The sequence below is a fragment of the Pelodiscus sinensis genome, chromosome 4, assembly GCF_049634645.1.
Source record: "Pelodiscus sinensis isolate JC-2024 chromosome 4, ASM4963464v1, whole genome shotgun sequence".
In the NCBI taxonomy this organism is placed as follows: domain Eukaryota; kingdom Metazoa; phylum Chordata; order Testudines; family Trionychidae; genus Pelodiscus; species Pelodiscus sinensis.
Window position 1 is genome coordinate 31,121,900 of NC_134714.1, and position 26,305 is coordinate 31,148,204.

At 41.3% G+C, this 26,305-nt stretch overlaps 1 protein-coding gene across 3 annotated transcripts in view; it reads left to right on the plus strand.

The window, feature by feature from the left end:
• TC2N (tandem C2 domains, nuclear) overlaps window positions 1–16,059 on the plus strand; it is a 45,336-nt gene extending 29,277 nt beyond the window's left edge. For all 3 annotated transcript variants that reach the window (XM_006133650.4, XM_006133651.4, XM_006133649.4), the window contains exons 7-12: window positions 532–632; window positions 1,435–1,551; window positions 6,776–6,967; window positions 8,446–8,560; window positions 9,023–9,222; window positions 13,171–16,059. In XM_006133650.4, the coding sequence (XP_006133712.1) occupies window positions 532–632; window positions 1,435–1,551; window positions 6,776–6,967; window positions 8,446–8,560; window positions 9,023–9,222; window positions 13,171–13,281 (836 nt within the window). In that variant the 3' untranslated portion in view covers window positions 13,282–16,059. The remainder of the gene's footprint in view (window positions 1–531; window positions 633–1,434; window positions 1,552–6,775; window positions 6,968–8,445; window positions 8,561–9,022; window positions 9,223–13,170) is intronic.
• Window positions 16,060–26,305: the final 10,246 nt, after the last annotated feature.

Sequence of the window (26,305 nt, forward strand, 5' to 3'; positions counted from 1 at the left end):
GGGTCAATTTGAAGATCTGTTGGGCCCTCAGCCTTAAAATCAGAGCTGAAATATTTCAAACTCAGTTTGAGAGAGCTTTAAATTACAGGCAGTCCCCGGGTTACGTACAAGATAGGGACTGTAGGTTTGTTCTTAAGTTGAATTTGTATGCAAGTCGGAACTGGTACATATTGTAGGAGAAACTCTAGCCAAACATTTCTCCAGAGCTCAGTTTTATTCTCTCACACCTCACTTCCCTCAGTCCTTTATTCTCAAGCTGAGGTGTCTGCTGAGAAAAGCCGCTCCGCGTCTCCCTGGTCTGCTGGGGGGGAGGGGGGGTGCTAGCTTCGCGGCTCCCTGGTCTGCTGGGGGGAAGCAGCTAGTGCGGGGTTGCCTTACCCCGTTTGTAAGTAGGGATCCGATGTAAGTCGGATCCATGTAACCCGGGGACTGCCTGTATGCTAGTCAAAAACTGAACAGTATCCTGGCTTTTCAGAATGATCTCCAAAATATTGGAAGGCTTTTAAACAGCTTTTTTGGCTTTTTCCCCAGATACCATTACATTATCAGGGGATGAACGAGACTTTGGACGAATGAATGTGAAACTGTGTTATGTTCCTTCTGCAGAACAGATCTGGATCACAGTCTTGCATGTAAGAGAATATTGCTTAGCTAAATAATGGATTCAAGTGGAGACTTTATTGTACTTAGTTTTACAGAAGCAAGAAGTCCAACCTAACTGAGAGAACTGATGATACTTCAGTCTAGAGACCATCTGTATCTCAATATATGCCCTTACTTTGGCCTAACTGTGATATACCTTTCATTGCTTCTTTCAAGATGTTGCCTCCTGAATTTTTGTTTTAATCACTAATGAATGTCTGTCATGCTTTGTAGTATGACTGCTTTTGGAATAAGGTACTGTTCACTCTGTACAAGAGTGGCAGAATCAGGCCCTATATGATAGTTTTGCACTTGAAATAAGATGCAGTGAAGTAATGTTGAATTGTGCCAATATGTCAGTGACAAAACCGTAACACCATTACACAATATTTTGAGTTGTAACTTCTTGTGGCTTTTCTGTTTGCATATATTTACACAATTCCATGAACTGTAAGTGGTTTTGTGGTAGTAGAATTTTGAATAGCAAGGGATCCTGTGACGCTTGAAAGGAACAATATACACTGCATTGGGGCATTTTCCTACTATTGGAATATCATGTAATTCACTAAAGTTTCCTAAGTAACTGTTCCACCCTGCTGCAGAAATGGATTCTCTTGTACTCAAAAATTAAGCTCTGAAATGACATGGACATCACACTATCTCTGATTTACCTTAAAAATATTCTTAAAATGTTTTCCTTACAATATACAGTAAACAAAAATACATACTTTTGTGTTAGCCTAAAGGTAGGGACTCGCGCTCTCTAACATGACTCTCTTTTCAATATTGTAGTGCAAAGATCTGAGCTGGCCGTCCAGTTGTGGAGAAAATCCTTATATTACTGTCAAAGGAATTCTCACATTGCCTAAGCCGGTGCATTTCAAATCTTCAGCCAAAGAAGGTTCCAATGTAAGTGGTGGTAGGGAAAAACATCTTTTTTTTTTTTTTTTTTTCTGCAAACAAAAATTATTTTGATCCTGTTTCTATTTAATTCATTTTCTCTTGCACCATGTTTTCCATAAGAATTCTTAGTGTCAGGACATTATTATTGGTTTCTAAGAAGTTAAAAAGGGGACACACCTTGTTTATCTCACCAATCCTTTCCTTCATCCTTTGCAGGTATAGAACATCATGAAAGAGCAGAATTTTTGTAGTCCTGCTCCATTGGAGATGGAGAGTTAGTTGACGGGACTAGATCATAAGTGCCTTTTTCTGCAACAGTTCAGAGGGGAGGTCAGGGGAGGTGAAGGCACCTGGCCAGAGGGTGTAGTTGTTACATATGTCTAGTAGTGAAAGTAATTTAATTTTTTTTACAAGTAGTATCCTATTCAGCTCTTTAAGTAGCTCCCTGCTTGCTTTTGCTGCAGTTCAGCCAACTCCTGCCAGAGCTGTGCATCTGTGTGTACCCACTTACTTTCATGTCCTGCATATATCCACTGGCTAAGATCCCTGGTAACTGCCTTGGAGTATGTTCACAGTTCTCACATTGGCTCTGGCTTAGGGAGGAAAGTGGAGGCTTCTGGGGTAATATGGGGGAGCAAGGCATGAAGAGTCGTGTGCCCCCTCAAATGCAGTGGGGAAGGGACAAGGGGTCAGCAGGCAGAGCTGTCCCATCCATTGGGTAGTTCGAGGCAATCATCAAGAGCCCTGTGAGGGTCCAGTGGGCCAGTGTGGCACTTGGCATTGGCAGTAGAGATTGGCTATGGGGAGGGGGCTTTTGGGAAGGGGTGGAACCGACTCCCGCGCTCTTTGGCAACGGGAAATGGAGCAACGTCGCTGGCAGCTGGGTTGCTCTGCTTCCCACCACCATCGGTGGGAGTTGCATTGTGAGGGGAACACCTGCTGCTGTTGCCAGGTGCTCTGCCAGACCCCCAGGCCACATCACTTGAGGGGGCTTGATGGAATGAGAGTGGGGCTAGGGCAGGAAGAAGCGGGGCCTGGGGTGAAAGAGGGTTGTCCTGGGCTCCACACCCTCCTAGTGATGGTCCTTCCTTGGGCTAGATGTGGAATAGGGAGGAGTCGTGGGGGGGGGGAGAAGGGGGGAGGCTGTCACATGACTGGTACTGCCTTGTGTTACTCCCCAGCAATTGCATATGAAGGCTTCAGTTCATCTTCATCTCTGCACAGTCCCTGTGCAAACCTGTTAACTCTGCTTCTATATTAAGAAGAAGAATCGGGCCGTAAGTGTGATAATTAACAGTGCACTTTGGAAAATATAAACTATATTTGGGGGGAAGTGGATGGGCAAGACATGATTATTTTTGTAGGTAGTTTTGTCATAGTTGTATCAGTCCTAGGATATTAGAGGGAGAAGGTGAGTGAGTAAATAGCTTTTATTTAGTCCTGGGGGAATTCTGCTCCATTGTGCAAGCACAGAATTCATGTGTTCCACAGATTTCTTTGTTTCCTCAGATAGAAATGACTTTTGATGGAAGAGAAGGAAAACTGCAGGAATAGTCATGTACCCTTCATTGGCAATGCAGGCAGGGCCCAGAGCAGTTTGGTTTTGGTGCCCAGAGCAGTTAGTGATGTAAATCACCATGGGGTAGGGAGGAAGAGGAGGAGGGAAAAGGCTAGGCGGGGTGGGGTGTGTGAGAGAGAGAGAGACATTTTGTCTCTTGCTTGCTATTGTGGCATTCTCTACATGAGAGAGGCAGGTATGGGGCAAGGTCTATCCACACACACAAAGCAGAATGTAGCAGCCTGACTGTTTAGTGAATTTTTCCCAAAAGTATAAAGCAGGTGTAAACGTTTTTAAAGGGTCCTTTGCATTGCCAGAGTGGTGTAAAGGAGCCTTCTTGTAAAAGACTCTGTGGCCTTAAAAATGCTTATGGTGCTTTAGTGATTAGAACTGGTCCACATTTTGGAATGGAAAAATATCCTATCAAAATATGTTCCATGTCCTGTTTGCTACTGACCTTTCTGCAGATGCTCAGTAGCCAATATAAATTGAATTTGATTCCCCAGCACTCACTTGCTCTTTAGTTGCTTACAAAGTAACACTGAGCATATGGTGTCATATATTTGTTGACTAATAATTATCAGTAAAAGATCATATGTTACTTTTAGGCAAAAGGGGGTTGCAGTTATGCTCCCCACTCCCATTCATTATTGTTAGGCATTTGATATGGTCTCGCATGATGTTCTTCTCAATAAACTAGGCAAATGCAACTTAGATGGGGCTACTATAAGGTGGGTACATAACTGGCTGGATAACCGTTCTCAGAGAATAGTTATTAACGGTTCACAATCATGCTGGAAGAGCATAACAAGTGGGGTTCTGCAGGGGTCTGTTTTGGAACCGGTTCCATTCAATATCTTCATCAACAATTTAGATGTTATTAAGTTTGCTTATTAAGTTTGCAAATGTTACCAGGCTGGGAGGATTGCAAGTACTTTGGAGGATAGGGTCATAATTCAAAATCATCTGAACAAACTAGAGAAATGGGCTGAGGTAAATAGGATGAAGTTTAATAAAGACAAATTCAGAGTACTCCACTTAGGTAGGAACAGAATGGGAGATGACTATGTAGGAAGGAACACTGCACAAAACGATCTACAAGTCATAGTGGACCGCAAGCTAAATGAGTCAACAGTGTGACGCTGTCGCAAAAAAAGCAAACAAGGTTCTGGGGTGTATTAACTGGAGTGTTGTGAGCAAGACATGAGAAGTCATTCTTCTGGTCTACTCTGTGCTGATTAGGCCTCAGTTGGAGTATTGTGTCCAGCTCTGGGCACCACATTTCAAGAAAGATGTGGAAAAATTGGAGAAGGTCCAGAGAAGAGCAACGAGAATGATTAAAGATCTAGAGAACACGACCTATGAAGGAAGGCTGAAAGAATTGGACTTGTTTAGTTTGGGAAAGAGAAGACTGAGAGGGGACATGATAGCAGTTTTCAGATATCTAAAAGGGTGTCATAAGGAGGAGGGAGAAAACTTGTTCATCTTGGCCTCTGAGGATAGGACAAGAAGCAAAGAGCTTAAACTGCAGCAAGGGAGGTTTAGATTGGAAGTTAGGAAAAACTTCCTAGCTGTCAGGGTGGTTAAACACTGGAATAAGTTGCTTAGGGAGGTTGTGGTATTTCCATCTCTGGAGATAATTAAGAACAGGTTAGGTAGTCCTCTATCTGGGATGGTCTAGATGGTGCTGGGTCCTGCCGTGAGGGCAGGGGACTGGACTCGATGACCCCTTGAGGTCACTTCCAGTTCTAGTGTTCTATGATTCTGTGATTCTCCATCCATTGCATTGTAGTTAAAAACATTATCAAAGTAATTGAAACTGATGTGAATGTATTGTTAGTTTGATAAATATGCATAGTTTTCAAATATTGTGGTCAACATTTTTAATTTTTGACACAGAATTCCCCCAGGAGTATTTTATTGGACCAGCTTCTGTTGGTGAGAGAGACAAGTTCAAAGGAACCCTGCACAACACTTAAGATGAGCCTTGGAACTTAAATTAAAAAATCTTCTAGATGCTAACAATCATGGACTGAACAGGGACACAGGATTTAGGGCTTATTACAGCCATCTACTGTATTACCCACTAGAAACTCCCTCATCTCCATCTGCTTTTCTGCTCCCTTGCTTTCTCCCTTATGACTGGAGGTGTGAATAGTCCCTTGATATGTATGAACTACTTTGTTAAACAACCTGTTCCACCTTTTGTGTATCTGGGACGCTCGGAGTACTTTTCCCAGAGCTCAAGAAGAGTTCTGTATAGTTCAAAAACTTGCCTCTCTTACAATGACTATCTTTGGTGATATTTTATTATTAAAATTGGACATACTTCTTTGTACAAACATGAATTGGGAAGTGGATCGTTTGATCCCTTAATTTTTACTGTGTATTTCTAAAGCTTGGGGGTCCTACTGGCTGACTAATGACTGAACATCTACTTCAGTAAGGAGGGTTCTTTTTTTCTTTGAGGGTTACATGAGAATAGAGACAGGCGTAGATTCACCTTGCTTGTGCAAAGGGGTAGAAATCTTAAAGTAAGGGGCCTACCTTATGGAAGCCAATTCCCACTGACCTCTGTGAGAGCACAATGATACGGTACAGTGTAGAGGCCAACTGAGAATAGATCTCCACTATACAGGGCAATGGATAGGCAGAGTAGTAGATAACACCTGTCCCAAAGGACTCTTGGCCTAAAAGAAAAGGCCAGACACCTGGAAGAAGCCAGAGGTGTAACACAGAAGCTAAGGAATGGTTTGAAAACTTCCATGTTGGTATCACCATTTATTTGTTTTGTTTTGTTGCATTTTTGGGGGGTGGCTGGTAAAGAGGGAGTTAGCTATAAAGAAAGTCACCACAGATGGTAAAGATAGGTGGGACAGAGAAAAGAGAGTGGCGGGCAGGCAGAGGTGAGGCTGAAGTGAAATAATGAAAGAGATGGGTGGAAGCAGACAGCCAATCAGCACAGGGCAGAGAATGTCCTGACTGAGAACTTTGTAAACCTTTATCTGCTCTGCCAAAAAAGGCGTGTGTTTACCATGAGATGAAATTCTAGGAAACAAAAACTCTTTGGTTTACAGTGAGTCTTTGTGCATGTGTTTTATTTCAGAGTTTCACACGATTGATCTCTCACATTCCAATCCTTGCGTAGTTACACTGCAAAAAAGAGTCTAGAGAGTTGTCACTACTAGGATTTTACACAAGATAGTTAGTCCATGATAGTTATCTAGCTGTAAAAATACACTTTTTTTTATCCATTGAAGACACGGGCCAAGTCTACACTTAAAACATTAAGTAATGCTGCAGCAGCACTTTAATGTGAAAGTATGACCATGTCTCCAGCCCTGGGAGACGGCTCTCCCAGTGCTCCAGGTAAACTGCCTAAATGAGCAGAGTAGCTAACAGTGCTGAGAGCCCCCATGTACACTGGTGCTTTACAGCATTGTAACTTGCTGCACTTAGGTGGCAGGGAGGAGGGTTTCCACAGCTCTCAGCCAGAAAGGTGCGGTGCAGTGTAGTACAGTGGCAGTGCAGACATGGCCACAGCCTAAGAATATTTCCAGTTATACCTACTGTAGGACTTAACCTATGTTTTCTGGGTTTCATGCTGTATAGGGCTTTTCATTGTTTTGACTGTTTTGTACTGCTCTATTACATATGTGTATTTTCTTCCAGGACATTGAATTCATGGAAACGTTTGTGTTTACTATCAAACTGCAAATTCTGCAGACTGTAAAACTAGTGTTTAAAATACAAACTCAGGCTCCCCGGAAGAAAACAATTGGAGAGTGTGCCCTGCCACTACGAGAACTCAATGCACAGGAATCAGATTATTGGTTGGATATAATGCCTCCGTCCAAAGTTTCAGTAAGTGACAGATCACTAGTTATATACCATATACCGTGGTTGCTACTGTTATCACATACACTAGAAGGAGAGATGAAAAGTCAAATAACAAGTGTAAGATTAATTCTGGAAATTGGAGTGTTATACTAAATATTTTCCACCAGTTTGTATTTGTCCCCCCCCCCCCTCCAAAAAAAACCCAAAAAAACAAACCCTTTACAACAGAACACTTTTTATAACTAAACTCCTGAAATTCAGCTTCTTGTGGGGTGCAGCGCTGCAACCAGCTGTTGGAAAGCACACCACACTCTGGCAACTGGGGAAATTTATTGTTCATGCAAAGTAGACAGGGCCTGAAGTGTTATGGATTAAAAGTACTAAGAAGTATTAGTAATTACTTGCTCCATTTTGATGTTTTGACCATGTAAATGGTATGTATTCAAACTACGTGCTTTGGAGCAATAACTCAGGCAGTTAACTGAGCAATAAACAGCAGCTGGTGGCTCAGTGTTACAGGAAAGAATAATAAAACCTGTGTTAATTTATAGGCCTGATTAAATCAGAAACTACAATAAAGCTATCCTTTGAGAAATGTAATGAAAGGTTTGTTTTACTTATTGCTATTACGAAGCCCAGTGTGGTGACATACCCACAGCATGACAGTTGTTACAGAATTGTGTGTCACAACAATAGAGTCATCTTAATTTTCATTGTGGGGAGTTCCCCCAAATATATCTCTGATGTGAAAATGTGCCCACATGCTCATATTTTTTATAAATCAAATTTTAGTTAATACATTTGGAAGCAAACTACATCTGAATAAATCAGTAATGTTCCTTTGTAAATGATACTTGTAGTTTGCCAAATGTAGATGTTGTTGAATATTCATAAATGCTCCTCATTCATCACCTGAAGCTATAATCCTCTGTGTGACACTAGACAGCATTACATAACTAATGGTAGGATTCAGATGAATTCTTAAATACAAACTAACTCATAAAGAGCCAGCTCCTGAGGTTTTGCATTTCAGGAAGAATTCTGTGGCAGTTTGCCTGGTTAAAAGTCTAAATTTTGCTTCCAGATTTTGTTCATGAAGTTCCATCCTAATACTTGAAAAGAGGGGGTGAGATACTGGAAATAATGTCTAATCATTCATTACCATTATTTTTATAGAGCTTGCTAAGACACAGCAACAGGTCTCAAAATTTGTCCTGACCATTTCACTTGTGCAGTGTTTGTTAAACTCAGACGTCTTATTATATTTACACTATATTTGTTTATGGAACAAATACATTTTACATAAAAAAGCTCAAAGCCCATAAACACATTGGGTAAGAGTCAGGGTATTCATGGTATAAAGTATTGTATATCTGTCTATACCTCAGTATTCAGAAATTTGGCATCTGTTTATTTAAATATCTGTATAAGTAAATTAATGTTTCTTGAGTGTTTATATGCAACTTAATCCAGACAATAAAGCAAAATTCTTCTTTTTATAGGTGTGCAATGCAGAACTTCAAATTGGAGTCTGTTTTCAAGCTATAAACAGCAGGATTCAGTTACAGATTCTTGAAGCCCAAAGCCTCCCAAGCTCATCCACACCACTCTCTTTAAGTACGTACGTCAGCTGTCTCATACCTCCTGTCTAGAAGTATTTGTAACAGGTAGAGTACTGCTTGAACAGCTGGCAATTCGTAACATTCCGCACAAACCTCGGGTTAATATTAAATAGCACAGTAGATTTCCATTGCCAAGATTTGTTTCCTTAGATGTCAGGCTAGATTAAATGTTTGGTTTTATTCTATGTTTGGGCTTTTCTTTTCTCCTAATATTAACATGCAAGAGCATTAGCCTGCCCTTACGATTTGGATGCTATGTTAATCTTTTCAACATTATTGAATATATTAGGCATGTCTGTTTTTTAATGAAAGCTATTGTATGGATCTTGTAATGTTTAAGTAAAGGAACTCATTTGGCTCAGCTTTTAAGTAATTATTAGACTATTAACTACACACATGAACCTTGTCAGGATTTAGTGGGCTAACCTCTCTGTGTCACATTTTTCCTTTATCCTAGATTTCTTTGTGAAGGTTTCAATGTTTAGTACAGAAGGGTTGGTTTATAAGAAAAAGACTCGTCTACTGAAGCCCACCAATGGCCGAGTGAAGTGGGGAGAAACTATGATTTTTCCAGTCAGTCAGAATGAACAAGGAATTAATTTTCTTATCAAACTCTACAGCAGGACCTCAGTAAGAAGAAAACACTTCCTGGGACAGGTTAGTTTTTGTTGTTCCCCCAACCACTGGTAACTATCATGAAATCCAGAGGTTAAAAATCTACTTAATATGAGCTAAATAGCAATCCTGTCAAGCCCTTCACTAAAGTAAATGCTCTTCATATTTTTGAATTGTATATTGAATGAAATGGTTGACACTCAGAGATTAAACAGCTAGTACCAGCTTTGGGCCCTGTTCTACAATGATGTGAGCATCTCCTGAGTGGTGCTGAGCTCCTACAAGGCCCATGCAGAGGTAGTTGAGGGTGCTTATTGCCCTTCAGAAGGCACTTAATACCTCACAGCACTATTGATTATTCCCTCCCCTTCTTACCCTGAAGAATCCCACTCTGTGAAATACCAGTCTTGTGCTCTCTCTCATGCACACATACATACAGATAAACTCCTCCTTGTGGAATACCTAACCAACTAAGGCTTTGTCTACCTTACTACTTTAGTCAGTAAAACATTTGTCAGTCAAAGGTGCGAGGAAAAAAATCCTCCTGATCCATGAATGTTTCACTAATGAAAGTGCTGGTATGAACAGCGCTATGGCAACTGGAAATGCTCGCCTGCCAATAAAGCTACCATTGATGTTAGGGGTGAGTTAATTATGCAGCAGGAGCATAAGTGACATGTGGGACACAAAGGGGTCCCCCTCAAACCATGGGTAAAAGGGCTGACCAGCAACCAACAGGTAGAGTAGCGGGGAGATACACCTCTCCCTTCACTCTTACTGGCAACAGCGGAGCAAGTGGTGCCCTCCTTCACCAGTCTCCTCTGGGCAGGACAGCTCTCTTCTGTTAGCATAATGTCTATGCAGGAGATCTTACCACAGTGCAGGTGCAACTGTACAGCTGTGCTACTGTAAGGTCTGTAGTGTAGACAATAACTTAGACTGTCTGAAGTTAAACTAATGAAACATTCACAGGAGCTCCGCAACTCTGAATAGCCTCTACAAAAAAAAAAGGGTATATCAGCTTGCAGTGCTCTCACATGTATGCATAGAAGGAAATGTCAGGAGCTTAAATGACTGCCTTCCCTCCCTTCCCCTACAATTCAGAATATTAAATGTTACCTTTGTTTCCTTTTCAAGTCCCTGAAAGGGAAGCAGGAAATTCAGAAATCTATTGCAGTGGTTGTTGAAACTAGCACAGTTTAGAGTACACGAGACTTAATCAGAGTTCCATGGTTATCTTGATCCTCCATAATTGTTTGTTTGTTAATAAAATGCTTGAGTGGAATGCACAGTATTTTATTTTATGCTGGTGATTTCCTTTACATCATCTTGAAAGTACTGGGTGGCCACATTTATTTTACTAGTGAAGAGTTTCGTTTTTTAAAATCTCCCCTCCCAACTTCCTGTCTATTCGCTCCTCCCTTCTTGCTTTAATGACCAACTGGTCAGGCCTGATAATCCACTTCCAGTGCTATCTGACTTTTAGAACCTAAATTATCTATTTGAGAGCTTTGCTACCTTTATAATGTCCCTCTGAAGTACCATGCAATTTACATAGTAAACATGTAACTTACCATTGTATCGGTACACCTTGTTTTTATGACATTTGAAACTTACACAGTTACTGGAGTGCTGTATATGCTATGAAGGCCATATCTTAGCTTGAGTAAGATGAATTCCCCAGGCTGGACAGAGCAGAATTCCACACCTGTGCTGGATCTCATTGTGATCCTGTCAGTAAAACTATATTTTTTTTAAAAAAAAGGGCCGGAGGATAGACACATCCTTTTTAGCTATTTTAATTTGGGATAAATAATATCTTGGGCATGATGTTGCAGTTCTCAAGCTTTGTCACTTTGTCTTGATTTGCAGAGCTGTTCTCAATATCTTATTTTTTTCCTAAAAAAAAATAAAAATGCACCACCTCTGCTGTTTAGAATTGATGTGGGAAGGCTTGTTTATACTTAAACTGACACTGCTATATAACACAGGCGACATGAAACATGGCCACAGAAAAAAATGATTTGCAAACAATTGGCTGTAGAGCTGAAAAAAGATGACTATAGCTGAAGCCAATAGCTTCATTTTTTTTTTTTTGAGATTGTGGTGTTTAATTGGATGGCATTCTAAGACAAAGCTTAGACTGTGCATATTGTAGGCATGTCTTTGATCATAAGCATGACTATTTTAATGCAGAAAGGAGTTATTTTGTGATATTAGGTATACAAAGGACCTAATCCTGTAGTCTCCTGGGTTGTGAAATTCCCACTAACTGTCCTGAGAGCCAACATTGTGTATGCATGGTGTATTTTAACAACAATTATAGTGTAATCTATTGGGATTTGTATTAGATGGATTAGTCCTCTGAAGCATGGAGCAAAGAATGAAAAGTTTTATCTGTTTTATCCCAATAACTTTAGTTAATAGAAACTCTTTGTGCATATGGAAGGGAGATTATTAAACAGAAACTTCCTCCTTTGCGCTGCTCTTCATTTCCTTGTTCTGTACCAGCTGTCTGTTACTTGAACACTGCTGATAACTGATTTTTCTTGCATGACTATACGTGGTATGGGCACATTCCTTCACTTGTTATTCTGGCCACTTCCCCTGGAATGGTCTCCTAGAATGTGTGTTGACTACTCATGATAAGCAATTTGTTCCACCAAGGGCTGTCCCTACCAATACACAAAACCTGCAGCCACATGGGGTACCACAATTTTGTGGTGCCCTATGCAGCTAAATGCAGGACAATGTAGCACTTTAAAGACTAACAAGATGGTTTATTAGATGATGAGCTTTCGTGGGCCAGACCCACTTCCTCAGATCAAATTTCTATCACTATGCAGCTAGATTCTGCATATGGGCTCCAGTGGCCACAGCTTCTCCCTCCAACTTCCCCTCACCCCTGGTAGTCTCAGCACCAGCCCAGCAGCCCTCAGCCCTGTGTCTCAGGTGGGCTTCCCCCAGGTGGGCTGTTTCAAGCCCCTGTTCACCAGGTGATGCAAGTGACACAAGCATTGGCCGGAGGACTCAAGGAAAAGAGGGTGGCCCTGCAATTAGCAGCTGGAGAGAAGCAGTGGTTTCTCCTACTAAGCACTGCTTTTCTGCAGCTGGCTGTGCAGCCGCCCACTGCTCCTCTTGAGTCCTCCAGCTCACAGTCACACTTCTGTGGGGGTGAGCCCCCCTTCCTGCCCTGCTCCAGAGTAGCTAACTCTCCTGGATGAGATGGACCAGATGCCATTGTAACAAACAGTGTCCAGTCCATCCACTCTGGGCGAATTGGCAACCCTAGCTTTTTGCCTCTGAAACAACCACTCCCCCTTTCATGGTGCTGGTCCTGGGCTATGTAGGGTATCAGCATTGTTAGGGATGGCCCTGGTTCCACCTTGTGTTTAGTTATGATTTGCTGAGTTCCTTTCCCAGACCTGGAGCAAAGCCCAAACCTTGTGTGTCTCTCCTCAATAGAAGTCTGTCCAATACAAGATATTATATCACCCATTCTGTCATTCAGGCAAGAAGTCCACTAAGGTCAAGGAAATGCACAATTAGGGCATATCTGATTTTTTTTTTTTTTAAACTGTGAATTTGAAATGCATCATGCAAGTACTGTAGAGCCACCCGCAGTCTAAAGTTCTGAGACTCCTCCTGAGCGTTGACTTGTAGCACCCGTGGAATTCAGAGATAGCAAATGGTGCTTAACTGGCAGTTTGTTGCAAAGTAGAAATATGTATGTTGTTCCCTGTGATTCCACCACACTCTAGTCACTCTCTCTGAGGCAGAAATTGAACTCTGTTCTTATACCCTGTGTTCTCAGCCCTCAGGTTGGACCATACAAACTTTGACAGAATTTTGTTATACTCTGCAGATACATGCTAGCTTTCATTATATGCATGCACAATCACTGGTCAGAAGTAATGCTAGGGGATTGCCTGAGGCTGCTAGTAACGTAATCTCTGACAACTCAGCTATTGCTTTTGTTTCTTACCACAGGTCTGGCTAAGCTCTAATAGCAGTAGTAATGAAGCAGCAAATCAGTGGAGAGATGCAATTATAAACCCTGAAAAGGTTACCATTAAATGGCATAACATTAATCCATCCTGAAGATGTCAGAGATGAATTCAGAGCTGATATGGACTTGATACAAGAAACTCCACACTCTTAAAATGAATTAATCAGATAAGAGGGAAAAATACAGCCTACTTCAATGCTTGTTTCAGGAAGTCTGGACTTGTATCTCATAACTGTTAACGCACAAAAGCCAAAAAGAAAAGGGATCAGAGCTACAGAATACCCTGGTAAAATACTGGTATGACAACAGGTCGGAATTAGTGAAACTGTACACCTGAAGTAAAAAGCCACCTTGAAAAGTGAACTGTTGTTGATTATTTTCCAAGCAGGATTAGTTGTTAATCTTTATGTAAATTAAAGCTTATTTTAAAGATGGGGTGAGGGAACTGAGTTCATGCCCTTTTGCAATTTATACCTCTTTATAGAAGTCTGAAAAGGGGTTGCACATGTGTTTTTGGTTTTGGCCTTTTCCCAAAAGTTTTCTTTCTGAACTTATTTAGTTACAGTAGAAACTCAGTTCTCCTCTTCCCCGGATGTGTCTGCGGATGACTGGAGAACTGGCAAAATTATGATCACTTTGACACCAAACAAATGAAACTGGACTGAAAGGAAAAATGTTAGTTATGAAGTCTGACTAAGCATTTTTGTAAGTAACTGCTAAATAAATAGAAGAAAAGATGCCTTTATTAAAGTTGCAACATCTCACTTCCATTTAAGGGTTGAGAGTACTCTATTCCTCCTGAGACCTGCACGAAAACAGGGAAATACAAACATGGTATTCCTGATTATTTCAAATAGAAAACAATTTAAAAAATAAAACATTGTTCTCTGGTGTGGGCCTATATGTGAAGTCTTTAGTAGGGCAGGCTCACACTGAAGGCAGGCGGCCACTAATATTCAAGGTATTTCCATTTTGGAGCCCCTCCATTAAAATTGAGGGGTCATATGAGCGTTGACTGTATTTGAACATCTCTATGAAAGAGCAAACTTCATGGGGTAGAGTCTCAGCTGAAGCCAAGGAGCACATAGCACTGCCAAGGAGTGGGATGCTGGGATCACCCCAAATAGTAATTAGAGGCCAAAAACTGCTCTACCCTGTGTTAACTAGTAGCAGTCAGCCAGGGATAGCTGCCAGGAATGGATTATCTCTTCTTTCAGTTGCCTCTGCTGTTCTGACACAGGGAGTGGAATGGCACTGTAAAAGTTACTATGGCTACTCAGTGTCATCCAATGATCTCCCTATGGGCTGGATCTGTTGGCTGCTTTGTGTCCATGGAATGGGGCAAAATGGCCAGAACAAGACCTGGGATTGGGGCCAGTATTAGCGGATACATGTGTCCATTTGTATTTTTTAAAACCTAGACCACTTCCTCCTATCTAATAAAAAATGTGGTAGCTTACTTACATTTTATTAAAACCAGACTAACGTACTGTGGAATGAGCAAAGATTTACTGATATAGAAGTGCTTATTGAATATTCAATAAAGAATGCAGTACACTGTAGTACTCAGGTTTTATTTGAGGCAGGCCAAAAGTGAGACTACATTTTAATAGTTATAAGAAACTGAAACAGATTGAGAGAGATTGTTGCAAATGGTACCAATATTTATTTATTTTTGTGGTGCCATCTTGGCATGCCATTGCTAAATCTAGCTTCTTTTTCATTCCATATCTTCAAGTACCTGTTTATTCAGAACAACAGTAATTTTACTTTGGTCTTTAATCCAAAAATAAGATGCATGTCTAATATATAGACATCTAAATTCCACAAACTTTTTTGCTCTCTGGTAATTATTGGAATGTGTTTAAAAAAAAAAAACACCACCTTTCACTTCTCTCACCATTTCATTCTACAATATTAATACAGATCGCACAGATACTGTCTGCTTACTCTAAATAAATAACCAATAAGGAATAGGTAAAATCATTTTGTCTAAATTCAATCCTACTCACCCATGATGAGTTTTCACATTTGGATTGGAATGAGTGTGCTTTTGGAATGAGAGTGGAGGGAGGGGGGAGAGAGGCGCGCACTGGCTGTGTGAAGGAACAACTGAGGGGACAGAAAAAATTCTAGTGGAAAAACATATATCTTACTGATAGTCCTGTAATGTTTAACAGTTTGATGCAGGGAAGGTTCATGAAATGTCTTTCTATTTTTTTGACTGGCTATATTGTTGGCTGAAACTTTCCAGCTTTTAACAAATTTTCATTGACATTTTGACCAAAAATATAGGAGAGGGAGAAATGCAATGAGGTATGTGTGTGTTTCACCTGCTATAGAAAACGGAAACAAGATTGTAATATTTTATCCATGGATTCTCAGAGTTAGGAAACAAAAATGTAATCCTGCTCCCATTGATGTCAATTACAAAATTGCTATGGAGCCCAACTCATCGTAGGCTATACTGATTTACATCAGATGAATTTGGCCAGCTGATTTTTAATGAGAACAGGATTTGGCCTTTACAGAAAAAGCAGTGATCTATTTTAATATGTCCAAAGTATCTCCTTTCATGAAAACAGCAGTATTGTAAAACAGCATTGTTGTTTACATCTGTTGCTTCCTACAGTCCTGGTCAGCACTGCTAATAGGCGGAGGGAAAGTGAAGGGCAAGAAACTATTCATTACAAAGTCTTCTCTAAAGAGAAGAATTAGTAGCATTTAAAATTACTTAAGCTTGTCTTCTGACACTGAGCCTTGTTTAAAATATAGCTGGTCATGTTCTCTTATATATTGACATTTTAGTATATGTTTAACATCTATTCTAGATACATCGGTAATAAATAAAAATGTGTGTTTACAACTAATTTTGTTGTTGGTTGTGGTTTTTATAATGTTTACCTGGTCCTCTTCCTTGAGTACAATTCTGACTTTTTTTTTCTACGACACTCCTTTTCAACTTAGTAATTGGTGAGGTGGTTGAGTTCTTTTTAACTTAAAAAAGTGTATTCTATTAAAACTGGGGTTGTGTGTGGTCTCTGAATTTGAGCAGGTGCTCAGCTATCACAGCAGTTGTGTAAATGCCTATGCAGAACATACTGACCTCCCTTAGCTCAATCTAAAAGATCCAGAACTTTCAAGAGCTATGTTTATGGCTCTTTGTGCCATTATGTAGAAGTCACATGTCTTCCTACCTACTAAGAATATACAACAGAGCAGTGCACTCCACTGTGGAATGTTACTTCTCTGAAGTCACATAACCGTCATGGAGCAGAGGTTTTACAATATCAACTGTGCAGAACTGACTTGGCAAGACTCAGAAATTAACTAAAATACCTCTATCTCTTGCCAACACAATTTATTTACTAGGTCCTCAACAGCTTTCAGATCCTTAGCATACAGAACAAAGATCTAGGACTGGTTTAAAAAAAACCCAAAAAACAAATTGTTGGTTGGATTTAAAAAAAACAACAACACCTGAGCACCCACAGTTCTAATTGAACTTAATTGGAGCTAGAAGATTCAGCAGCCCTGACATTCACAATCAATCCCCTATATACCAAATTGTTTCTAGATGAAGCTTCACTATGCTGTGAACTATTTTATGCATTTCCATTCAGCAATGCTTTTTTCTGCTCTGTTCTTCATAAGTGGAAACTAGAAGATTTTAGCAATGTTACACATGTATTCTTGTGGTTTCTTCATCCATTGTAGAACTGTCCACTCTATTAGCTTTGAGAACAAAAGGCCAGGGTGCAAAAATAATGATCAGATTCCCTTTTGTAGCATAGGGTAAAGAGGACTCTCTGCAAGTTTCTTGAAAGCAAAATGTTCAGAGAGAGGTATCTGGGGGAGAGAGAGAGAGAGAGAGAGAGAGAGAAAAAAAAAATCAGTTTTTCCCCTGCCTAACCTGGGGGGCCTCACTTGAGTGCAATATTAAAGGACTATTTGTTTGGGCTGTTTAAAAGGTCTATTTAAAATTTGACCTTAATCTCTCATCATTGTCAAGATGGTCTAGAAAATATGACCAATGCAAATTCCCTAACATCACAAGGAATTGAAGGCACCATGATTCCTTTGCAGGAGGTTGATTGGTGAATGGGAAGAGGAGGAAGGGATGAAAGGCCTCTCTCTTTCTCTCTCTCTCTCTCGCATTTCTGCATAAAATAGGCCAGTTGAATTGGAAGTGTACCCTCAAGAATTGTTAACCTAGTTTATCCAGGTAGGAGAGCTCCTTACCCAAGGCAAGCCAGAGAGTACAGGATGAGCCACTAAACAACACTGTTGATGGTCTCCAAGAACTGCTACCAGGTAAGGGAGTTGCTGATAGGAGATTCCATGAGGTATTGATAATGGGAAAGAAAACAATGGGTTGAAAGGTATGGAAACAGGTTTGGGGTAAGAGGGACTGATGGATTTGGAAGTATGGGGTTGATTTCTATTGTTGGAGAAGAGTGGAACTGATTGGATACTTGGAGAGTGGAGAAGTATTTTACACAGGGAACAGAACACTCTGAAATGGAGTTTTTGAGACAGACCTCTTTTAAAATGAAGCAAAAAAGTTAGCAAATTGTTGAATTGTAAATGCCTATAATTCAGTTGTCAGATGGTGATAATTAAGACAAGGTCCTTGGAGCAGATGCGGCAGCTAATTCATGATAAATCACGAATCAGCTGGGAGGTGGCTGGTGAGGGACTCCACCAGTAAAATAGACTAAATGGGAAGTCTGTTTTAGGGAGGCAGCAGGGGGTTGGGAAATCAAGGATTAAGTGTGTGGAGGCAGGATCATGAGAGAGAATCTGCATGGAAAGGTTCAATATGCACTATGAAAGTTGAGCAAAATTTTGGTGCTTCTGGATCTGACCTAGATCCTGAATTTCCTCCCACTGAAGTTAACGATAAAACTACTATTGATTTCAGTGTAAGCAGAATTTAGCTCTCTTCATTCAGACATGGCCTCAAAAGCATTCAAAAGTTATTCCGATGTTAATGAGAGCTCAGCTGAACACTGAGGTAATCTCTCTCTCTCTCTCTCTCTCTCATTTATTTATACACACACATGTACACGTGTTGAGCTTCCGAAAGCTTTGGCTATTTGCAGCAATTTGCTATGAAAGAGCTACTGGGGCTCAAGCAATTTTTTTTTTTAACCTTAACATCTGATGCTGAATGCCTTGAAGTGCTGGGATTATGAATGGCCAACCCTAGAAGTGCTGGAACTTACCCTTGGCACAAATGGAAGCATTGCTTTTCCAGGAGACAATTTCTTTTGCATAGGACTTAGAACATAATACCTAATGGGTTTTTAATAAATCCTCTTCCTCAGCTTGTGTTGTATATTGTAAAGAAGTTAAGGTGAACATAGCCAGTTGCTGAGAGCTATGTGTAAGAGATGAGGGTTCTGGAACAATTATTAGTGTGTTGTGGAGAGCCATTGAACCAAACTGAAAACTCTCTATATAAAGGGAACCACTTCAAGCCAGGGGGCGTGGAAGCACCCCTACCCTTCCCCACACCACTAGTTCGAGCACCTATGGTAAGAGACCCTGCTTCTTATCTCAAAGATCCTTTTCTTCAAGAGCTGGTAGTTGCAATGCTATCAAGATTGTGTGAGATGCTGACCCCATTGAAGTTGATCACAAATCTCTCTCTGATTTCAATGGGGCCAGGTTTTCACGAGGCATAAGGGAGTGGTCGACAAAGGCTTCCCTTGTCAACTGATCTGCGTCTTGACTTGTGCGTTGTGCCGATAATCAGCTGAGCTGTCACGGCGTGGCAGCCATTTTTATTTTAATGAAGCCGGGGATATTTAAATCCCCCGCTTCATTGACTGTCGGGTAGCCTATTTTACATGCCTCTGTCGGCAGAGGCATGTAATCTAGACATACCCTAAGAGAAGAAAAGCCATCAGTCTGGGAGTGATTTTCTGAGCCCAATCAGTGAAGTTGCATGTACATTTGATGTCTACTTCTGACTACCAAAAAAAAAATGGAGACAGGAAAATGCATCAGAGACTTTTCTAAAGGGACAACCTAAAGAAATCACTCTTGTATGTTAACGTTTTTAAACTACCTTTGGTTACAACTAATATCCAAGCTTATCACTGAAAAGGCTGGAGAAAATATTTTTTATTTAAAAAACAAAGCAAAACCAGGCATCTTGCAGCACCTTAGGGGGGAGGGATAGCTCAGTGGTTTGAGCATTGGCCTGCTAAACACAGGGTTGTAAGCTCAAGCCTTGCAGAGGCCATTTAGGGATTTGGGGCAAAAATTCATCAGGGATGGTACTTGGTCCTGCTGTGAAGGCACAGGACTGGACTCAATGACCTTGCAAGGTCCTTTCCAGTTCTAGGAGATAGGCAATCTCCATTATTTTATAATTTATAAACCTTAGAGAGCACTACACATTTTTTTAAGTTACACATGAACATGGCTACCCCTGAGACTTCTTATTTGTTAGTTTATTTTGTGTATGTGGCAGAAGGTAGTGTATATAGTCACTTTCACCATTTCTCCTTTCATTTGTTTTTCTCTCCATCTTGTTTGAGAGAATCTGTTTTCAAAATGTAAGTGCGAAGACAATATTAGAGCATGTTGGAGGATACATCAGGGATTGGCTTAGGGACCGTTACAGCTAGAAGCATGAGTTTTCCCAGTGCCCATCTCTGTAGTCCAGCAATGGCACTTGCTCTCAGATGTCATCTGTTTCCTTTCTTAGATAGAGAAGAGTGTGTCTTCGTTCTCAGTGGGTTATCTCCAGGTATCCCTGATCAGTTTCCTGGCCTTCATTGTTCTCTTGCCAGCAAAAAAGCATCTGCCTTGGCTGATCTGTTTCATTTCTCTCTTCAGAGATGGTAGGCAGCATGATTGCCACAGTTACAAGATACCATACATTGTTTCCTATGCATGCCTATTTTATTAAGGTAAAAGCACTACAAAAGAAACATACTGAAAACCATAAAAGAGCCTACTCACGTGCTAATGAACTTATCAGAGATCATCCCTTCCAACATACATACTAGAGGGTGCAGTCCTTCCAAATCCCACCCAAGGGTTTTCCTGTGATTTCATGTTTATCACACCCTTTTCTCAGAACAAGAAACCAGTCTTATGAGTGCCTCAGCCAGCCAAAGTCCTTCCAGATCTTCCCTAAGTATTGAGACCCTTTATGGACCTGAAGTACTTTTCATCTCCTGTGTTGGAAAGAAGGTCAGGTCCTGAGTCAGCTTAAATTTAGTCTATTTATTCAAAAGTCCTTTCTTTGTTTCTTGCTTCCTGGAGAATCTAGTTTGAATTTTTGAACAGTCTTTATGTAACAGGTGGTCAGTAGATAAAAGGTCTCCTTTAAAAGGCTGTTGATAGGTGCATAGGGGTTGCATTCCAACTCTCTCTCTTCTCCCCCCCCCCACCTCCTCCCCATATTGTAAGAATTCCACTTCACACACACTGTCCCAAAAGACAGCTGTGTCTATGTTGCTGTCGTTTTGGGAAGTTTGCAATACTCCCCAGATATTACATGAATCCTTTCTTCCTCCAAAAATAGTTCCATATATCCCATAATAGTATATACACATGTACATTTTAATGGGATGGCTACCAAAATACTTAAATTGCATTTAATAAGATTCAACTTACCTGACTAAGGTTTGTCCAGGAAATTGCCCTTCCTCACAGAGATAAGGAGCCATAGTTTGGTAGCTGTCACTATAGCAGACCCATATCATCTGTAGGTTGGGTATACAGGGACATGTTTACAAATGCACTGAAAAAGTATTATGTACCTTCTCTGCACAAAGGTCGTTCATCTAAAGGGTCTGAAATCCATAGTAGCTTTGCTCCCAGACACACATTCATTCCTGCTGTGGATGAGCAGAGAGATCTATATTATGCATTGACCAGTGGGCTACAAGTGCATAGCCTTGTCTTAACACAGGGGGTGTGTCTAGACTACAGAGTATTTTCGAAAAACTTCCCCCGTGTCTAGACTGCTGCCGTGTTCTTTTGAACATAAATTGAAAGAACCGTGGCAATTTTTTTGACTACAGAAAGCCTCATTTTATGAGGAATAGTGCCTTTTTTTCTAAAGTGCTCTTTTGAAAAAAGGTGCTATGAAATGCAAACTGTGCTTTTTTGAAAGAGAGTATCCAGACTGCCTGGGTGCTCTCTTTTGAAAAAAGCAGTTCGCTTTTTCTAAAGTACTGGCTGTAGTCTAGACGCTCTCTTTCGAAAGAGGCTTGTAGTCTAGACGTACCCTGGTAGCAGCAGAACAACTTAAATCATCTTGAAAGCAGACTTAGTTGAATGGGCATAGACACTTGCTTCAGCATACTTCCTCAGTTTAACAAGCGCTATAAACCAGATTTAAACATGGAGTTTCTTAAAAGTCTATGTAAAGTTGCACCAATTTAACTAAATCAGTTTATTTTAAACTTTTAGATGATCTAAAGGTAGAGTTGCAACTAGACCAGGCCCGTGAAAATGCATTTAACTCTCTAGATTTCAATTTGATGGTATTCCTTGAGGAAAAAAATTTAAGATTCTTATAAAAATGGGTGACTGTTGTGTTGATCTTAGAAGTGATATTCAGTGATCCCTTTAAATCAGTGGTCACCAACCAGTTGATCGGGATCTACCAATGGATTTTGGAGCCTCTGACAGGTGATCCTGAATGGTTTGGCCGGGAAGGTATCAAGTGCCTCCACTTCAGCTGCACCTCCCTCTACTGCTCTGCTGCTCCTGCCCAGAGCCTCAGTGCTGCCCCTTGGGAACCTCCTGTTTGTTGTGCAGGGTGTGGGAGACAGAGACAGGGGGCATTGATGTTGCTCTGTCCCGCTCCCTTGTACCCCATCTTCAAAGAGTGAGGAGGGCGGGTCCTCGGTGAAGGGGTGGGGCAGGTGCAGGGACTCATAGAGGGGGTGGGCCAGGGGTATTTGTGTATGAGGTAGATCCTGGACTGACTTAAATTCAAAAAATGATCTTGTGCTTAAAAAGGTTGGAAACCACTGCTCTAAGCTGTGTGGCAGCATGGCTTCACAGGTGATTAATCAACCCTGCCCAGTCAGCAGCTCAGGGCTGAGTGCATAGGGCTGACTGAGTGGGTGGGCTGATTAACCTCCTGGGAAGCTGTGCTCCTGCACAGTTTAGAACTGTGGTTCTCAACTGGTGGTCCATGGTGACTTTTTTGGTGGTCCACAGGAACATTGTCCAAAGTCACACAGCATGAGCAGGCACCGCCGTCAGGCTGTTTTATGCTGTGTTCACAAGTAGCCAACGATACTTTCCAGAGGTGGACAGGACAAGGGATGGATTCTTTCATCAGGAATCCATTTACAACAGATGTTAATAGTGTTCCAGAGGATCTACAGGAGGAATTCTTGGATCTGATAAATGATTTTGCGGCTCAAGATGTGTACCAGCAGTCTTTCATAAAGAGATTTTGGGCCAGCGTGACCGGGAGTTACCCAAATCTATCAGCACACGCAGTCAGATTTTTTTTTTGCCATTTGCATCAACTTGTATGTGTGAGACTGGATTTTCATGTTTGTTGCACGTTAAGTCCAAACAGAGGAATCAGCTTGCAGTAGAAAGCAATATTCATTGTGCATTATCAAGTACCACTCCAAACACTGAAAAGCTTGTCAGTGAGAAGAGAATCCAAAAATCTGTTAGTAAGAAATACATTTCAAACCAAAATGTTCGTTGTCTACTCATTTCTATCGTGTCAAAAAGGAAGTGGTCCATGAAAAGTTTTTGATTGGCCTGATGGTTTGTGGACTGAAACGAGTTGAGAACCACTGGCTTAGAAGGACTCATAATATATTATTTTAAAACCCTCAACTCTTTAAGTTATCATATTTTGTGTATTTAGGGCAATAATAGTTGGTAATGTTCTGCTCTGGAAAATCCATTCAATAATACCAGCTCCTTTGTTTGCTGGCAAGACACATGTATTTAACAAGGTAATTTCCGAACATTAAAATAAATACACATGCTGTGCACCTTGACATTGTCTGACACACATCTTTAGCTCTGTGTTATGAGTTTGTTTTGCAACTAGAATATACAGTTGACTATAAACTGAGACCAAGGGTTTCCTCCTAGTTGGGTTTTTTTCTGGCAAAATTTGCATTGCATAGTTACTTAGGGCAAGTTTGTGGAAAGCCTGTCCACTGTGATTTATACTGAGTTACCTTCCTTGTTTTTCCAGCTTCTGCAGTTATATTACAGCACAATGTAAATACAGCCTTGTACATACTCTGATGTTTGGAAAAAGCCTTTGCTAAGAGCAGCACTGTGTTCTACAAACATTGCTTCAGATGGCTTACATTCTTTTACCTAGCTTATACTGAGACCCCAGTCTGTCTCTCATCAAAAACCTTTACAAAACTTTCATTGCGTTCAAAGGCTATTTTAGGTATCACAGCATCATTAATATAACTTCTCACATAAAATAACATTTCTCCCATATTTTTATATAAATAGGACTGTAAAAAGGCTTCTGTTTTCAATTCTATTTCTATAGAAGTAGATCAGCTATATAATTTTACAGACAATGACCATGTTAAATACCTGCTCAAACTCCATTTCAGTGCAGGCTTAGATCCCAACAGTCCACGGACAAATGCCTTGTGTGTGTATTTTAAACATCCCAGTAATGCTGCTTTCACCCTTTTCATTGAGAGAACATTACACATCCCCGTAGTTGTCTTTCTGGTGCTACATCTAGACTGCAGGCTTCTTTTGAAAGAAGCTTTTCCAGAAGAGATCTTCAGAAAAAAAAAACTTCTTCTGAAAGAGAGCACCCACACTGCCAAAGCACATCAAAAAAACAGTTAATTTATCTGCAGAAAGATAGCATCCACACTGAATGGACGCTATCTCACGTTTAAGCTGTGATTACTATGGACACAGTGGCCACCAGGACACCTGTGCTTTTTCCTCTTTCCTCTTCCAAAAGAACTACCTCTTCCCCATCCACACATGCCTTTTTCTGAAAAAGCTCTTTCGGAAAAAGGCTTCTTCCTCATAGAAAGAGGATTACTGATGCTGGAAGAACCCCTCTGTTCTTTCTATTTTCTTTTGAAAGAACATGTTTGCAGTGTGGACAACCGTTTTCTGAAAAAACTCTACTGTAGACCTACCCTGTAGACCTATCCTGAGTGTGATTTAAAGCCTATTGACTCAATTGGACTTTCCACTGACTTCAGTGGCCTTTGGATTAGGTCCATTTTACCTACATTTTCTCATTGCTTCTACAAGCTATGTAATCACTTTCCTTGCTTTAAATTATTTGTAGACTTTTGTGCACATTCCTCCACTTCCTACCCCCTTTCTCTGTACATCACTTTGTAACCAAGCTGTTGTGCATATTTAAATCTCCATTTTTTCATCTAGCAATCTCATCAGTCCTTGATCAATTCTGTTACTCTGTTCTGAATTTCCACTATTTGGTCAATATCTTTGCAGATTTGGGGAGCTGAGGAGCAGCTGGTCTCTATGGCATTTTCCTTTAGAGTCCAGCCTGAGCTCCAGTGTCAAACCTTAAAGTCAGAGCTGCAGTGACCAGCAATAATCTATCCTGTGTACCTGCAAATCTCTCTCTTCCATAGGGTCTATTTTTTTCTGCTACTGACAATAGGAATCCAGGATAGCTTGATTTCCAAGACCCATGTTGCCATACTAAAAGGGAGAGCTAAAGGAACTGAGCTGAGGCCTATAGGCAGTTGTTTGTGTTCCGTACAGCAATGTCTCCAAATCCACATGCTTTTTGGCTGCTTTCTAATTTGGAAGGTAGAACTCCTGACACGTGCTGAGGGATGAGCAAGAGGAGCTCTTATGATATTTCCAGGAATCTACATAAGGAAGTCCACGTAGGAGTAACATGTGACTCATAGATTTCTGTGCAGTGAGAATTCAAAGCATGAAATGCATCGGGACTACTTATATTAAAAGTATTCTAGGAATCCAACTTTTCCTGATTTAGACAGTGTTTATCACCAGCTATGACAAAGAAATGAACTTTGTCCTGCTAATTTGTAGCGCTAAGGAAATATTTCATATCGTTCCCCAAAACAGACATGGAATCAGTGACATGGGAACAAAACAAACCTAGTTGCTTTCTCATCTTTCTTGTCCTACATGTGCATGCACACGCACACATGCACACAATGCAGGGTAGGGAAATTAGTGCAGGAACAAGTCTATTTTATTGCAGTGAGTTAATGTTGGTGTCTTTAGCTGTTTATTTAGGAACTTTTGGTAATTTCTCAGCTTTAAATGCCACAGTCTTCCTAACACAGGCGATTCATGGTAGCACCCAGAACGTTTTGTGCCCCTGTGAGATGGGGTAAGTCTCCCCCACACTAAGCCAGAAGTGGTAGACTCCCCTCTGAGGGCCAGAGAGGCCACACCCCCAGTAGCCTGCTGGGCATGCTCCTACTGCTCAGGTATAAAAGAGGGCTACTCAGGGCAGATGGGGCTGACCACTGGAGAGGAAGGATCCCAGGCAGGAGCTCCTGGGCAGCTCCTGCAACCAGAGTGTCAGGAGCAGCTGCCCCTGGAGCAGCAGCAGACGCCGTAGCAGTTGCAGCCACCTCCGCAGCAGCACCAGGCACCACAGCAGACACAGTGACAATGCCGGGCAAGGGAGTCGCCAGACTGGGAGTGACCACCGGAGCCACACGTGGAGGACAGTGCGGTGCACCGGTAGGGGTAGGAAGTGGCCCAGGGCAAACGATTGTCCTTCAGGAGCTCGGCGTGTTCTGGCAAGCATCCCCACCGAGCAGGCACCGAGAGCATTCGCTGCCAACAGGGCCTTGGGCTGGGACCCAGCAGAGTGGGAGGGCCCGGGTCCCCCTATAGCTCCACCAAACCGTAAACCAGCTACCTAAATTTAGAGGAAGCTTACATGGCAAATAGGCCGTAAGCCTGTTTGCACCCGGAGGGAATGAAACTGGGTCTGTGACTAGGCCTGAGGGGCCGTAATTACCTTAACGGGTACACTAGGCATATGACTAGGTCCCAAGCGCCGTAAATAGCCTAATAGGGGCTGTTCTGTTGTGGTGTTTTAGACGCTGCTTGTAATTATTAGAACTGGGAGCATTGGCTGTTGGG